The sequence below is a fragment of the Dysidea avara genome, chromosome 9 (assembly GCF_963678975.1).
Source record: "Dysidea avara chromosome 9, odDysAvar1.4, whole genome shotgun sequence".
Taxonomy (NCBI): Eukaryota; Metazoa; Porifera; class Demospongiae; order Dictyoceratida; family Dysideidae; genus Dysidea; species Dysidea avara.
The window spans coordinates 16,755,478-16,772,080 of record NC_089280.1 but is presented as its reverse complement, the minus strand read 5'-3'; the positions used below and the strand labels follow the sequence as shown (position 1 = coordinate 16,772,080).

The window sequence follows — 16,603 nt, the reverse complement described above, 5'->3', positions numbered from 1 at the left end:
AGGGATGCTGATGGACAGTGCAGGGAAACAAGGTGTCTCAGGTGTTGTTGGTGACTTCTATAACCGGTGAGCTTGTTCCTTGCGATGTCTTGTATGTATGGGCTTTGTTTAGATTTTACAATAATTATGTTCTTTTATTTTGCAACTGATTGTGCAATTGCGATAGGACTAAATGCCGTCCTGGCTTACTTCATTATTATAGCTGAGCGTTTATATGTTTTCTAATAAGTTGATTGAATAGCAGTATAGTGTGTCACTTGTCCAGGTGGTTCTGTGTAAGTTTGTCAGCCACCCCCACTACTTAATTACATTTGTCAGGCACTTCTTGATGCTGCTGTTTAACATAAAATAGATGGGACAGAGCGAAGACATCTGCTTTAATCATGCACACATTGCTCATTGTTGCTTATCATGCAATGCTCTTTATTGTATGGTTGCTCATCAAGACAGTGCTCTTTGTTGTTGCTCCTTTTGCTTTGCTTGTTGTCTGGTGCTTATCACACATTGCTCGTTGTTTGTTGCTCATTATTTGTTGTATGCATCACTCATTGTTTGTTGCTTATTGTGTGTTGCCGTTTATTGTTGCTTGGCATGCTTGTTGATTACTGCTTGTTATGCATTGTTCGTCGTTGTTTGTTGCTTATATTACATTGCATTGCTCATTATCTGTTGACTATCACGCATTGGTCATTCTTTGTTGCTTGTCATTCATTGATAGTTGTTCGTTGCTTATCATGTGTGCCTATTGTGTATTGCTTGTCATGCACTGCTCATTTCTTCGTTGCTCAGCATGCATTATTCATTGTTTGTGGCTTCACTCATGGTTTGTTGCTATTTGCATGCTGCTGCCGTTTCATTGTATTATGCTTCTATATGCCATGCTGGCAGAGTTTGGGGGAAATTGGGTGTAGTCAGGCTGCTTGATATGATTAAATCTATAGCAATAGAAGTACAGCAGCTAACTTCCTCACTAGGGCAAATGCAGGTGCATCTAGCACCTAGCATCTAGCAATGTCCTGGGCTACCCCATTTATCCCCAAACAATGCATAGCTCTAATGCATGCCTTTATACAGTAGTGCATGCAGGCCAGCTGACGTAGGATGTTAAACACAATTTACCACTGTAAATAAGGTTAGCAGACAAGGAAGCCTTGGGTATAGTTGGTATTGAATCCCAGTTAATAGAACTGGAACCCACAATTGTTAATACTCAACATCATAGCACGTGCAAACAGCGATCACGGGATCTCTACTCGTTGCAGAAGAGGCGCTATTTGGACAGCAAGCTATGAATATAACCTGGAAAGAACTATTTGGAATACTCATGGCAGTTCACACCTCGGGTATTCACTGGACCAAACAAAAAAATTATTTTCCATTGTGACAACCGGGCAGTGGTGGATATCTGGGGAAAAGGGTACCACCCACGATCCCTACATCATGGCTCTGGTGCGCCTATTATACTTCAGAGCAGCCCAGTATAACATCAATGTGTGTGTAGTGCACGTACCTGGTACTCACAATAATATAGCTGACGTTCTATCTCGCTTTCAGATGACAAAGTTCTTACTACCAGTTCATCCCTCTGGCAAAGCAAACTCCTGATCCCATCTCTGTTTGGCCTCCACAATCATTCGTCAACGCTTCCTGCAATGCTGTTATCATGGAGCTGCCACCTCAACTAGATGCTCATACCAATCAGGCATGTCAGCCGTCCAACGCTTCTTTGTCGAATATGCTTTTGTACTATCACCAACATCATCACTAACTCTCCAATACTTATGTGCCAGCAAATCGTAACATGTCTTGCACAAAACCTTGTACTTGTGGTTTCTGTCAATAGAACATTGTTTTAAGACCTGACATCTGATCAACTTTCACAACTAGTTTGCCGGGGCACTACCTACCAGCTGACTGACAACACTGCAAGTGCTTTTATTGCTATATGCCATTTTTATGCTCTTATACCATGTATGCCATTGCTGTCTATATGTTTATGATTACAACTAATAGATCATAACATCATTCAATCAGTAATATACCTTGTGTTACATATAGAATTGTTGGGTACTGATTTGTGTGTGTATAATTATATAGGTTACTTTGTAAGTATGCCTTATAATGCATGCATACTGGTGTTGAGCCTATCTATGCATGACAGTGACAAGGGGCAGCCATTCCAAAAGCATCAACAGTTAAAAATAATAATATTAAAAATCTGGGGAGAAATTGGGCATAAAATGTTGCTTATTGAGACATAAATAAATAAAGTTAGTTTGGTACCTATTCACATGTTGCTGTGGTCTATGTTACCATAGCCTAGATGGCTCTACTGAGGATGTCAAATTGCGCGAGTGTCACGCTGGATGGCACGTAGGCTTCAAATTGCTATAGTCACTGCTGCATGACTGCTTTACCCATCCCGCGTAGCTGTTGTGTACATACGTGAGTTCCTCACGCTACTGCCGCTGCTACCATCGCTTTGCATGACTGCCTTACCTACCCCACACAGCTGTTGTACACATGTGAGTTCCCACTGCTGCTGTGATTATTGCTTGCATGACTGCCTTTTACCTACCCCACATAGCCACTGTACACATATGGGTTCCCAGTGCTGCTGCTACTATTGCTTGCATGGCTGCTTTACCTACCCCACATAGCTGCTGTACACGTGCAGGTTCCCACTGCTGCTGCGATTATTGCTTGTATGGCTGCTTTGCCTACCCAACATGGCTGCTGTACACATGTGGGTTCCCCATGCTTAATCCAATCCAATAAACGTATAATCCATACCACGTGCCGTCAACTGCACAACTGAATAAATAAAGCAATTCCGCCCAATGACTCCTCAGTTGCCCTTTGTCACTCCAAAGTTAGCACAGCAGGCTAGTAAGCACTAGACACCACAACCTGAGGATGAGAAAGCATGCTGTTTAAGCTTCATTTGGTAGATACTTAATATAATTGTATGGTATGTAAGGTTAAGTAGATGTATGTGTTTATGGTGGAAATAACTTCCCTCCTTCAGGGGAGGGTACAAGGAGTCCAGCTCGCTTGCATTTAGTACTTTGGGGTGGTTGGGTGGCTGCAAACAAGGGCTCACACTTAGCCCTCCTATTGGGGTGGGCAGGGGACCTTGCGTATGTTAATTCCTTCACTTTTCAGTAATTAATAGTTGGGGCACTTGTTCAGACAAGTCTGGTTCTTTTCATGTGGTATGCACAGGTTAACCAGTCTCTTAATGTTTTTGTCTGAACGTGTGCCCCAACTATCAATTGCTAAAAAAAAAGATAAAGTTACATTTTTACTTTCAATATGTTCAGCACATTACACAGCATTAAAAATGAAGAATATTATACTGTAAGAAGAGCCTCTGCAATCAGTCCAGTCACTTTGGAGAATAGAGATGATCTCTGTTACAAACATAGGGAAGCCATAATATGTAACCACAAATTGACACCTTGCACTGTCAGCAAGAATAAATGGGACACAAGGTGGACAAAGGAAAGTCCACGATGCCACTACTGCAGTATGCCAAAAGGCACCTGTCGGACTCAAGTGACATCTAACAGTGAAAAATCAAGCCCACAGCCTTAGCCATTATTGAGTTATGCTTAATAGACTCTTTCCAAAAGTACGTCATCGTCATAGTAACAATGTTTCCGCCATTTTGAATGGGGCCACTTTTCCAATAGTTGTGTGCTTTTGGTTACATTCCATGGCGAGTAATTTAACGGAAGCGGATATTCCTGGAGCTGCCTTAGGAAATCGTGATCCTGAAGCGCTTAAAGTAGCTGAGTTGAAGTTTTGGTTGCGTTGTCGAGGGGCAACAGGGTTATCCAAGCTGAAAACGAAGGCGGACTATGTTAGGCAGTAAGCAAATTAAAATCGCTATAGCTAAATTAGCTAGTCGTAGCTATTATAAAAAGTCCCGTTTCTTGTATACTTGTAGATGAGCTTGTTTAGCCGTAGTAAGTGTGTAGAAACATGTGTTTATAGTTTTATTGCTGCGTGGTAACCCACCTGCACTAACATACTCACAAGCTGTAAACTTTATTGTATTCCCTTGTGCTAATTTAGAGTGAAAGCTTATATTTCTAATGGCTGGGACAGCAGAATTGTTGATCCTGATCCGAATAAACAGTACACACGGAGGAAGGCTGCTATTGAGCAATGTCAGCATGATGAAGCAGAGGATTCAGTTTTTGAGCTGAGTACTGGCAAGTGTTGGCCGAAGGGTCCTTATACACAACAAATTGAGGGTGTACTTCCAGCTGTGCTGACTGAAGAAATTGTTGTGACTCACTTGCAGTCATCTGGAAAGTGTTTAAAGAAGAGTGAAAGCTTTTGCAATGTGGATTACTCCAATCTTCAGAGGGGGCATCAATACTTTATGGAGTCCTACATACCAGGAAGACATATTCGGTTTTGCTGTAAAGATAACCTGGTTTGGATACAAGCTCGCTGTTATCGTAGTCAAAAGAAAAATGACTCAATGCATGAATTAAAGGTTGTAATTTCGAGCCATGTACCGCATCATGTGGTGCTGGAAGTGCAGGCATGTGTAGCCACATTGCATTGTAGCCACAAGTGCAGGCATGTGTAGCTTTTTGCTCATGCAATGCTGGAAGTGCAGGCATGTGTAGCCACATTGTTGGATTGCTAAAGCAACTGATCCATTACGTATTAATGAAACTTAATCATGTAGCTGTTGACCTCACATGTACACAAATGCAACAGTCGTGGCACAAGCCCCGGCCTATTGAAATAGAACCAGCCCCAGTTATGTCGATTACATATTGTAAAGCCAAACAATCTGCAAGTCAAGCAAAAAAACACCCAGTAATCTGTAGTCTTTATGAAGCCCGTGCTAAATCAGTTCAAGACTACAATTTTCAACAACAGCATGGCTTCAAGAGTGGCTTGTTGGACAATTATCCCTCCTGTGCATTTGCTCAGTTATTGCCTGATAACCCTCCAGAAGAGCTTGTAAGCACTCCATTTGGCTGTACCCCTAAAGGTAGTATATTATCTTATCAAGCATTGGAATATGAGAAACCAAGAGCACATGGCAGTACAGAAGTGACCAGCCAGGAATTTCCTGCTTTGCCAATTGGCTTATTAGACAATGCACCTTGTGTATTTCAAATTGAATGTGAAGAACAACGTGCACAATTGTCAAAACTCACTATCACATTAGATGCAGCCCACTCTTTGGAACGATCTACATGCAAGCAGTCCCAATCTACAAAGTGGCAGCAGTCCAGAGTGGGAAGGGTTACAGCATCACGATTTGGTGATGTATTACTAAGGCAGTCACTACCCTCTGAAGCATTTACCAATTCATTTTTTAATAACAAGGAATTTACTACAATGCCTGTACAAATAACTCATGGTATTCAAAACGAAGTGAAAACCAGAAATGCATACTGCTACAGAACCGGTTTCACCGTACACAGATGTGGATTAGTTGTCAACCCCTCAGTACCTTGGCTAGGAGCATCTCCTGATGGCCTGGTTAAAGATTCAGCAGAGCAAAATTCATTTGGCGTACTGGAAATAAAGTGTCCTTATACACAACGCTTCTCTACAGTAGAAGATGCTTGTAGCGACTCAAGCTTCTTTGCTGAAATCAAAAGTGGTTCAGTAACCTTGAAAGAAAATCACAAACACTTTTTTCAAATTCAAGGACAAATGGCCTTGTCTAAGTTATCTTGGTGTGACTTTGTTATTTATACACATTGCAACTTCACAGTTCAACGAATAAGATTTAATGAAGACTTTTGGAATGACATGCACCTGAAGTTGACAGAATTTTATTTCAAATACATTTTACCCAAAGCATGCACGCTCAGCCAAGAAACAAATGTAAATAGTGAATAGGTAAATATCATTCAATAAATACTGTACTGTACTATATAATATTTATGAACATGATATTAATGGATTTTGTAAATTTGTCAATAAGCAGCAAACAGTCCAAATCTGATTGGCTGACCCTGCAAGAGATGCAGGCATTACTCCTGCAAGAATGTCGTATTCTTTTACTCGACGAATGGCACGTTCAACATGAATTCGCAGTGAAGCAATTTGCTGCATTTCTACCACCTCAAATGCATCCATCTGCTGTCTTCTGCCTAGAAAAGGAGGAATATTTAGACCAACTCCCAGTGAAGTTAATGAATCTTCAATTGTAAAGCCACGATCTGCCATTATTTCATCTCATGGTCGAAGTAATCCCAAAAATCCACTCCTGCTTACTAGTTAATTGTCAGAGATAGACCCAGTGTACAGTGATGAGGCAAAAATTACATGGCCTGCTGGACTAATAGCTAACAGTGCTTTAAACGTATTTGTAGACTTGTAGCTACTATAGGTCTGTGACTGGAGTAGGAGAGAAGATGGAGTGTGGACCTTGATTTCCATTGCATCTAGAATTGCTGTTGTGTTTGGATATTGATCTTTAAAAATAGCAGGCATGGTATCCTTTATTGTATCATGGCTGGGCCAACATGGTAACATACTTAAACGGAGGTAACAGTAATTGATCCAGGTGGAAAATATCCATGAAACCGATGATTGTGACACTTCAAAACGTTTGGCCAGATCGTATATCTTTAAATCAAGTCGCAATCTCACTAGCATAAAAAACAATTCATCTGCCTGACTTAAACTAGATGGACGACCTAATTGCAAATCTGACTCCCTCCATTCAGCATTCCCTGGATCTGCAGCTGATCCTTCTTTCATCCAGTTTTGGGCTGTAGCATTGTATACTACATTAGATCTCTTCCCTGATGGACTAAGATATTCTAACAACTGATAAAATACACCAACAGAAGGTAAGCCAGTATAAAACTGAATATCCTTATCAGAATCTTGACAAGTTTCAATTCCAAAACGTTTTCTACTAACTCCTTTCTGTAGTTCAGTTATTTCCATATTTGCATCACTTAGCAATTGCTTCAGCCTAGCGATCTCATCATTTGCTTTCTTAAGTTGTGCATTAATCTCCGGTGCATCTTCAACTTCTTCATTTACACTCAGTTCATCATCTTCACAACTGGATGGCTCCTCACTAGCTTGAACTCGATTAAGTTGTCTTCTAGCTTTACTGACCTTCTTAGAGGGAAAAGGAAACTTTGATGGAACAGCATCTTCTTTCAGAGTACGCCGGCAGGGGCCCCAGAAATTGTAAAAATCTGCTGGCTCGAAATGGAGGGAGCAAATCTTTGTCCATTTTCCGGGTCTAAAATTCTTGCCTGCAAAGTGAAAAATTACTTTAGATGCGACTTACACCCCTAAGCTACTTGTATTCATTTATAAACAAGTACACAACACAGCGCTTTACACACAATGTAGTTGTTCTACATGGAAACATGGCCATGACGTACTGACATCTCGACGGATTGCGTGAAGCCATTTAAGTCTAATGTACTTCTGGCTGGCATCTGGTAATTTGTGAAATGACACTGTTACTTCCTTTTCATCGATAATAACAGTCCTATACCCTTTTTTACGGCACAAAGGAACACAACAACCATGTGGCATTTTTGAACTGGCCCCATTCAAAATGGCGGCCGAAAAGTGGGCGTGGTTTTGGAAAGAGTCTATTGTTTGAAAGTATCCAGTTAGTCAGTCAGTAGAAAATCCTGCTAAATATTTTAGCAACTTTTCAAAAGCATTTTAGGACACTCTGAAGGCATTTTACTACCAAACCAAAAGTATTTTGGGGCTGGTTTCTCATGGTCACAAAAGATTGAGATACTTTAATAGAACAGGCATTCATGTACACGAAAATTTTGATCATGACAATTTTTGTACAAAAATAAAATGAATTTTACAAAATTTAGCAATTTTACAAGTTAGCAAAAGTGTTAAGCACATAAAACATATATCAATGTTGTATAGCAAGATTGTTGTCATCAATATTCTTTCTTTATCCTGCAGAACATCCTGCTAGCAGTTGTAACCAGTTACCAATATTCACACGTCCATTATTCACTTCTCCACTCTACTGTACATCTACAACACAATTGGATGCATTGCAGGCTCAGTCCATTCAACTGGCTCAACTACAAACATTTACAAACCCTATATGGCTGCCACCATTTGTCTGGCCCAATTTATATTCCGCTGTTACTGGAAATCAAGTGAATGGAACTAATAGTTTATATGAAAAACAACACTTACAGGTATTGAATGGAGTCAATGGACATGTAAGGAAAGAAGTTGGGTCAGAAAGTTACTATTCATCTGTTAAATGTAGTGTTGTGAAAACTACAGGAAATGTTGACAAGAGAAATCAATCCTGTGTATTACCCAAGTCAAACGTGACAACATTTACTATAGATAATCTTGTAAAGACTGTGTAGGCAACTGTTGTGAATACATAATGTTCATTAAATTTTATTGTATGGTTTTTGCTACCCTTTTTATTGCAAAGAAAATATTAGCAGTTGCAGAAGTATGATTACGTATAGTAAGTCTGAGTTTGGAGGAATTTTATTTGGCTGAAATGCTGCACTGGCCATGCCTACTGTAAGTTATTGCTTCTGAAATGTGTGTGGGGAGGTTTTTATTTATTCTTTATGACTGATCAAATAGACTTTTCAAGCCATAAAATAAATATCAGAGATTGTGTATGGTGAATTTTCTACTACTTACCACAGTAGCTATTTATTTATTTATTAAGGTTTTACAGTGCAAGTGCTGAAGATCTGTAGACACCTGGTCCTACAGCCTGTTTTAAAGTTGTTATATAAATTATGTTTGAGAAGGAGAAAAAATCCATGACTGGAACTGGGCAGCCTTGAACCTGCAGCCGTCCGATAAACACTCGAACGGTTACAGGAGAGTCTGTCAGGTGGTTGAGATGTTTTCTCCTTGTCAATTTCATGTATATGTATCCATAGGAACAGAAAGTCACAAGAACTATTCAAATATATATATATATAGCAATCCTTCAAACTCTCCACCAATGGTAATCTGCTAGAACGACTAAATAAAAACAAAGAAAACATGTACAGTTGATAACTGCTATTGTAAGCATTATCAACAACCCTTACCAATCATCGCAGTGACAAAAACCAAGTTATCATTAATTTTGTAAAGCTTTTACTATTACAGAATTGATCTATAACATTGATCTTTGCAGTCAATGGTGAAACACTGGTGATCAAGATTATCAATGATCACAAAATACCAATAAAAATGGATTTATCAATTTAAAAGAATTTATAGCAGAGTCTTATGATTCATTAATAACGTTGACACTGAACGTAGTGTAAGCTTGCTCTATGTATGCTGGTCTGCAATTTTTTATTCATGGGGATAGATCATAGACCTTCTGTATTTGTGTAGCTTTTATACCATGCACTTAAATTGGACGTACAAGACATCATACTGCAAGACACACTTTTAGCTGCATAAATATAGCTATCACCAGTCTATCATATAAATGCTGTACTCCCAAGACCCCCAACACTACGTGCTACATAAACCCAGTGAATCCGTAATTAAATATATATGATTGATTGTGGTATAAAAGTACACAGCTAGCAGTCCATGTGTATATGTATGCTAACAAAGTTTCTTTTAACGCAGACAGTAACTTTCCTTTGATTGTTGTCTAAATAGCTATATAACTACACTTCAAAATCTGTTAAGTGTATAAACCTTTCAGTATTCAAGAGTTTGTCAGCCAGGGGAGCAGCAGTATAAGATCCTGTCTAGCTACTACCATTGTATTGAGTGCACTTAAGTGTGTACTGTGCAGAATTGCTGTACAGACTGTATAATTTAGTTCAGCAGGGTAGCTGAAAATCCTGACTCATCAACAATTGCAGTACACTATAAGAAACATCAAAATTGAGATACTCTAGTCACCTACATACAACGCTGTGTCAGGCAAGTATTCTAACAGTATAGCTATTCTATTAACTGCTGAAATCAACCACACATTCAATTTCAGAGGGTATAATGTTCAATAATTTTCTGGGTGGCATGTATTTGACAATAGCAACTTTGTTCAGTAGTCAAGAGCTGATGAAGATCGAGATACTCTAATAGAGCAGTCACCTCGAATACAACAGTCGAATAAACAATGTGATGAACCCATGATGAAATTACTCTCAGATTCCATCTCAGAAGGTCTAATTTTCAAAAGCTAGTTTCCTGGGGGCATGCTTAAAGACTCCCTTAGCTTTGCATGCTAGTGTGCCTTCCCTGTAGTGTCATTTCATTTTGACTCTCCTTTCCAAAAGTCTGGGTCTGCCCCACTGTACTTAGGAATTTAAAATGTTTGCCAATGGATTGTATATAAGTCTTTACTTCTTGATCAATTGATTCATGTTGCATGTGTAACTCCACTGGCCAGGAGTCATACAGATATATATAATTAATTAACACTATTATAGTGTAGCTAGCTACTAACTCCTTTATGAAATATAGCAATATGTTGAGTTATGCATGGACCATTAAAATATTCAGGGTCACTCAGCAGCTCCAGGCTGTACCACCAGACCCCTGCTGCTGGTAACTTCTGTCACTGTTGGAAACCCTCTGACTATTCCCCTGGTTATATTGTGAATGCAGCGCATTACCAGTTTAAGGTTACGGTATAGTCACGGGCAATCATTCAAAATTTTGAATGCCTATCAATTCTTTTTGAGAAGCCCATAAAACCAGTCTAGCTTCGTGAAAAGTTTTAAATGAAGGTGAAGCCATTCATATTTAATGTTTTTATGTAGCTACAGTGTAGTTTGAGGCAGGTGGAACACTACAAGTTGTTGTAGTAACACAAGTAAGCCAGCCCGTACATCGCCGCGGCTCAGCTCCAGCTGTTACTACCATGTTTTTCCGCCGCCAAATACAGCAAAAGCTGTAGGCTCTATTGGCATTTCTGGGCATAGTGATACTGTATATTAAATTTATTAGGTCCTGTGGAAGTGTTTTTGGCGTGTTTCTTCCCAGTGACTCAGATACAAGCCTTCAAAGAGCTTATCTTTCACTCGAAAAAACTACTAAAAGTTCAGAAAACGTCTACACAACCACAGTAACTTAAAAAATCGCTTCCACAGGACCTAGGTATTTTAATTGTTTAGTCACTTGTGTTGAAATTATAAGGATTCAGTAATCTGTTTGTCTGGTTTTTGGTGGCGTTTTTATAAAACATCGCTCTATTGTGGACCACACGCCCAAGAACAGTCGTTGTTCTGTAGTAAAAACAAACAAGCACAATTAGTTATATTGCTAACACAACACAGTTGTTGAAATTATTTATCCCTGCTTGGTTTAAGCAGATTTTGTAATTTGTTCCGCCCACGCATTTAAAACTATATTCCGTAACCTATAATAGTTTTGGGAATCATTAGATACATAATATAACAATTCATGATTTGAAATAGCATGACAAATAATTATTATATTACATAGTGTTTGTCCTACATTCAAGTTGGCAATGGGAGTCACATATTAGCAATAAACTGAAGCAGTATTCATTTTGTAACCCATGACCTAAAAAATTCCAAGTATATTGGGCTTTTGGCATTAAATATAATTCTCAGTATAGAGTTTGTTCAACCTAGCTACCCAGTACCCAGACTATATTCTTGGTAAAGTTGTTAGTGGTATGGCTAACACAAATTAATGGGATTATGAATATCATATCTGATGCAAGAACAAATTGAAGGGGTTCCTGAAACTCTCTTCTCTACAACCCATTATACACTATACCACAGTTAGACACATGCTTTATGCACATGAACTGCAATGCAGATCTTAAAAAGTGCTGATTCGACAACTATTGTAATCTTATGATTCATAAGCCAACTTGTACAATGAGGAGATGATTTTACTGAAACTAGTTATTAACCTTGTGAAGAATAGTGATTGATAAAGTATTTACAGGAACCAATTGCAAAAGGTATAGCTAGTTCTGTAAAATTTTGATCATAAATGGTGTCTTCATTTGCCATTGTTGTACTGAAGTAGTGAAAGAAATCCTTTAAAAATTCAAAATAAGAGATATGGACTCGAACCTGAATCCTGTAGCTAGAATATTACATGTGTGTTATGAACCACTTGGAGTTGGCTGGTCGCCCCAGCCATGCATGTAATCAAGCCTGCTAACATACATTCTGTTATTACAGTAAAATTACATTATTTACTCATCTACATACAGTACCAGAATATGCTTTACTGAGAGAATGACCAGGCCAGCCAAAATAGACAAAGCAACAAAGTTACTGTTAGCAAACAGCAAGGTTCTAGGAATTATTGTGTCAATGTTATCAACGAATAAATGTACTAAATGACCAAGATGAGTCTTAATAAAATTACTTATTTACATAGCTACTGATCAATGCAGGCACAATCTTAGCTAACATTTAAAGAGTTGAGAAAAGCATTAATTAGAGAAATACATTTATGTAACAGTTGTAGCTTGGTATATATGCAATGCAAATGTGACGAATTTTAGCAAATTTTATATTAAACAACTAGATATATATACTCTGCTTTTAAATCCATTTTGATTAGTATTTTGTGATCAATGCTTAAGTAGCATTGATAATCTTGATCACCACTGAGTGTTTCACCATTGATTGTATAAAGATCAATGTTTACAAATCAATTAAAAGCTTTACAAAATTAGTGATTACTTGATATTTGCTACTGCAATGATTGGTAAGTTGATGAATTACACTAACAGTTTAAGTTCTTTACCCCAAGTCATTATAGCAGATTACCAATGGTGGAGAGTTCTACTATGTCTAAATTTGGATCTTATGGCCAATATTCTATTTATATAGTTGAAAAGTCACCATGCACACTTGATAAATTATTATTCACTGCATGGGATATTTATTTTATGCGTTAAAAAGTGTATTGGATAAGTCAAATCTAACAAAAACATGTAATTTCAGGTTGTTTATTCCTCACACATACTTGCTAGAAGCAATAACTTAGGCATGGCCAGTGCAGCATTTCAGCCAAATAAAATTCCTCCAAACTTCTTTCATTTTAGACTTACTGTACGTAATCATACTTCTGCAACTGCTAATATTTTCTTTGCAATAAAAAGGGTAGCAAAACCATACAATAAAATTTAATGTACATTACGTATTCACAACAGTTGCCTACACAGTCTTTACAAGATTATCTATAGTAAATGTTGTCACGTTTGACTTGGGTAATACACAGGATTGATTTCTCTTGTCAACATTTCCTGTAGTTTTCACAACACTACATTTAACAGCTGAATAGTAACTTTCTGACCCAACTTCTTTCCTTACATGTCCATTGACTCCATTCAATAACTGTAAGTGTTGTTTTTCATATAAACTATTAGTTCCATTCACTTGATTTCCAGTAACAGTGGAATATAAACTGTTTAGATTGGGCCAGACAAATGGTGGCAGCCATATAGGGTTTGTAAATGTTTGTAGCTGAGCCAGTTGAATGGACTGAGCCTGCAATGCAGCCAATTGTGTTGTAGTTGTACAGTAGAGTGGAGAAGTGAATAATGGATTTGCAAAAAATTGGTAACTGGTTACAACTGGTAGCAGGATGTTCTACAGAATAAAGAAAGAATATGGATGACAATTAACAGTCTTGTTATATAACATTGATACATGTTCAAACACTTTTATTTTGAAAATCCCTACTAGCTTGTAATTTTCCCTTATATTATAACATGCTTTATTTTTGTGCAAAAGAGTTTCATGATAAAAATTTTTAATAAATCTTTTCACATGATTTATGCAAATGACTGTTGTATTAGAGTATCTCAACCTTTTGTGACCAAAAAACCTTGGCAGTATTGGTTAGGTAGTAAAACTCCTTCAGAGTGGCCTGAAATGCTTCTGATAAGTTGCAACGGAATTTTAAAAATATTTAACAGAATTTTCTACTGACTGAATAACTGCCTACTTGATGCGTTCAGACAGTTTAGCATAACTCAATAATAACAGCTACATGTAAGGCTGTGGGCTTGATTTTTTGTCTGCTAGATGTCACTTCATCCTGGACAGGTACCTTTTGTCATACTGCAGTACAGCATCATGGACTTATGTACCTTTGTCCACTCCATTTCTTCTTGCAGTGTTGATTCATGGTAGCACATGATGGCTTCCCTACGTTTGTAACAGAGATCATCCCTATTTTCTGCAATGACTGGATTGATTGCAAAGGCTCTTCTTATAACATTCCTCATTTGTAATGCTGTGTAATGTGCTAAACATATCTGAAAATGAAATGTATTGACCACCTCAAATAGTTGGGGCATGCGTTCAGACGAAAACATTAAGTCTGGTGAAATTCTTTCTTTTCATGCAGTATGTGCTGATTCACCAGTCATAATTATGTTACAAAATAGTAAACAAGGGAAAATTAGAAAATTTAAGTTTGATTAGCGATCACAGACTTGACTTAAAAGTAGTGAAAACAAGGGAGGTCACTTGCACCTGCAAATATACTAATGGACATCCGTGACTCACTGAGCGAAAACTAGTCTCGCGGCGCCCGACCCTAAAAGTGGGTCTGGTGAAACTGTGTACAAAAAGTTTGGCGCTGCTGGAATGTTGGAAGCTCCAATCAGATCGCTCCATTTCAAATTGATTATGTAATGCGTACATTTCAAAAGATTCGCGGCTTACGGTTAATTACATCCGGTGACTCTGCCGCTTAAACTCATTGAGAAAACAGCCAAACAATTCTGTTGGGTTCGTTTTAATGTTGAATAAATAAAGTAGTGCTATTAGTTTGGTGATGCTGTAAGCGGATCTGGTTGAATGGATGTCGTGACGTAAACAGTGCACTTACGTAACACGTAAAACGTCATCCAATAAACATTCCAGAGCTCAAACTTTTGTACACAGTTTCACCAGACCCACTTTTTAGGGTCGGGCGCCACGAGATTAAGCGAAAACCCGACTTGTTTGCATTTTCATTTTATGACATTGTTGTTGTCTAGAGGGAAAAACCAAAGGACTGTTAAAGTTTCAGCCTTTTTTGGTAAGTGCTTTTGGAGTTACAGTGATAGACAACAAGAAGAGCAAAACAATCGATTTGTACAGTGCCTATATGGAAAAAAATTTACAGGCACTGGTTTAATCAATAATACCTCTCGAGTGCAATGAGCTATGGAGTTGGGACTTGTGTCATTCTATTCACCATGAAGTGGGACATTCATCAAGGTATAGTTTTTGGCTTAAATACACCCATGCTATCAAGCAAGAAGGCTATTCAAGTTTAAAAACAGCGAGGGTAAAGTTACGTTTTACCGCAGTGTAAACAAACACACATAACTCACGTTTGTTCCATGGTATAGAAACAAAACAAAGATATTCCTATTCTCCATGAAAAGGCAAATCCATTGCTATATTAGATTATTCTTCCTTCACTGTTTACTGAAGCGATTAAAACATTGCATAAAATTATTTATGTAGCACACGTTTTTACCCAATGTATTTCAATGGCATTTATCTCTAAAACAGAATTATACAAACAAGTCAGGTTTTCACTCAGAGGGTCACATTTAATCCCTACTTTAATCTAGGTGTAGGTGACATTCCTTGTTTCACTACTTTTTATTTCTATGATCCTTATTTCTTTTATACTTGTTTGCTTACGCTTGTAACATAATTACAACCTTGTGGATATCACATGAGTAGAACGCCCTAACTATCAATTACTGAGAAGTGAAGGAATTATTATGCTTCATTTTCAATCCATTACACAGCATTATAAACAAAGAACAGTATGAGAAGTGCCTCTGCAATCAATCCAGTCACTATGGAAAACATGGACAATTCCTGTTACAAATGTAGGGAAATCATCACATGTTACTGCAAATAGATACCTTGCGCTGTCAGCAAAGAGAAATGGGACACAAAGGAGGACAAAAGTAAGTTCATGATGCATGAATTTTGCATGTAATAAGGCATCTATCAGGCTGAATTGATGTGTAACAGTGAAAAAATCAAGACCATAGCCTTATATGATAATCATTATTAGGTTACACTTTTCTAAAGGTAGGCAAGCAGGCAGGCAATAGAAAATTCCACTGAACAAAGCTATTGGAAGCATTTTGTAGGTACTTTTGGGCTTGGTTATACCCAACCAGTGTTTCCAAGGTGCTGCTGCCAAGGTGCCATGAAGGTATTGTGAGGCCGGTTTTCCCAGTCTGGGAAAACCGGATTTAAAAGTACTGAGAAATGCTGGTTTTAAGTATTTAGTGTGTTGTAGTTTGACAATGGTTGAAGCTATGTGTACCAATTTTTCACACGTTTTACACCAATTCCTTACCTTCCAGAGCATCCACTATGCAAGTAGCCAATAGCTAAGTTTCCTGTAGCTTTTAAACCAAGGTTGACTGTATCAGGTGAGCTCCAAAAGACGAGGGAGGTGGGGGCCTAGAAGTAGGGCAAGAGGCTGTTTTTAAAAAAATTGAAAAGGAAGGCATGGAGATGAATTAGGCCAAGTTATGGGTCATTCAGGTTTCAAAATTGGCTTAAATGAAAGGAAATTCACAGAACATGTCTTTATTCAACACCATGGAGCTGTACAGCCATGTACAGCCATGTACAGCCATGTACAGCCA

General features: G+C 38.1%; 1 protein-coding gene across 2 annotated transcripts in view; it reads left to right on the top strand.

Moving 5' to 3' along the window:
• LOC136266946 (uncharacterized) overlaps nucleotides 1–16,603 on the top strand; it is a 71,274-nt gene that overhangs the window by 23,952 nt on the left and 30,719 nt on the right. Inside the window, exon 7 of one of the 2 annotated variants that reach the window (XM_066061987.1) lies at nucleotides 7,951–8,473. The exons of the other annotated variant lie outside the window; for it this stretch is intronic. Within the exon in view, the coding sequence (XP_065918059.1) occupies nucleotides 7,951–8,375 (425 nt within the window). The 3' untranslated portion in view covers nucleotides 8,376–8,473. Of the gene's footprint in view, nucleotides 1–7,950; nucleotides 8,474–16,603 lie in introns of those variants that run through there. 2 annotated transcript variants of the gene reach the window in all.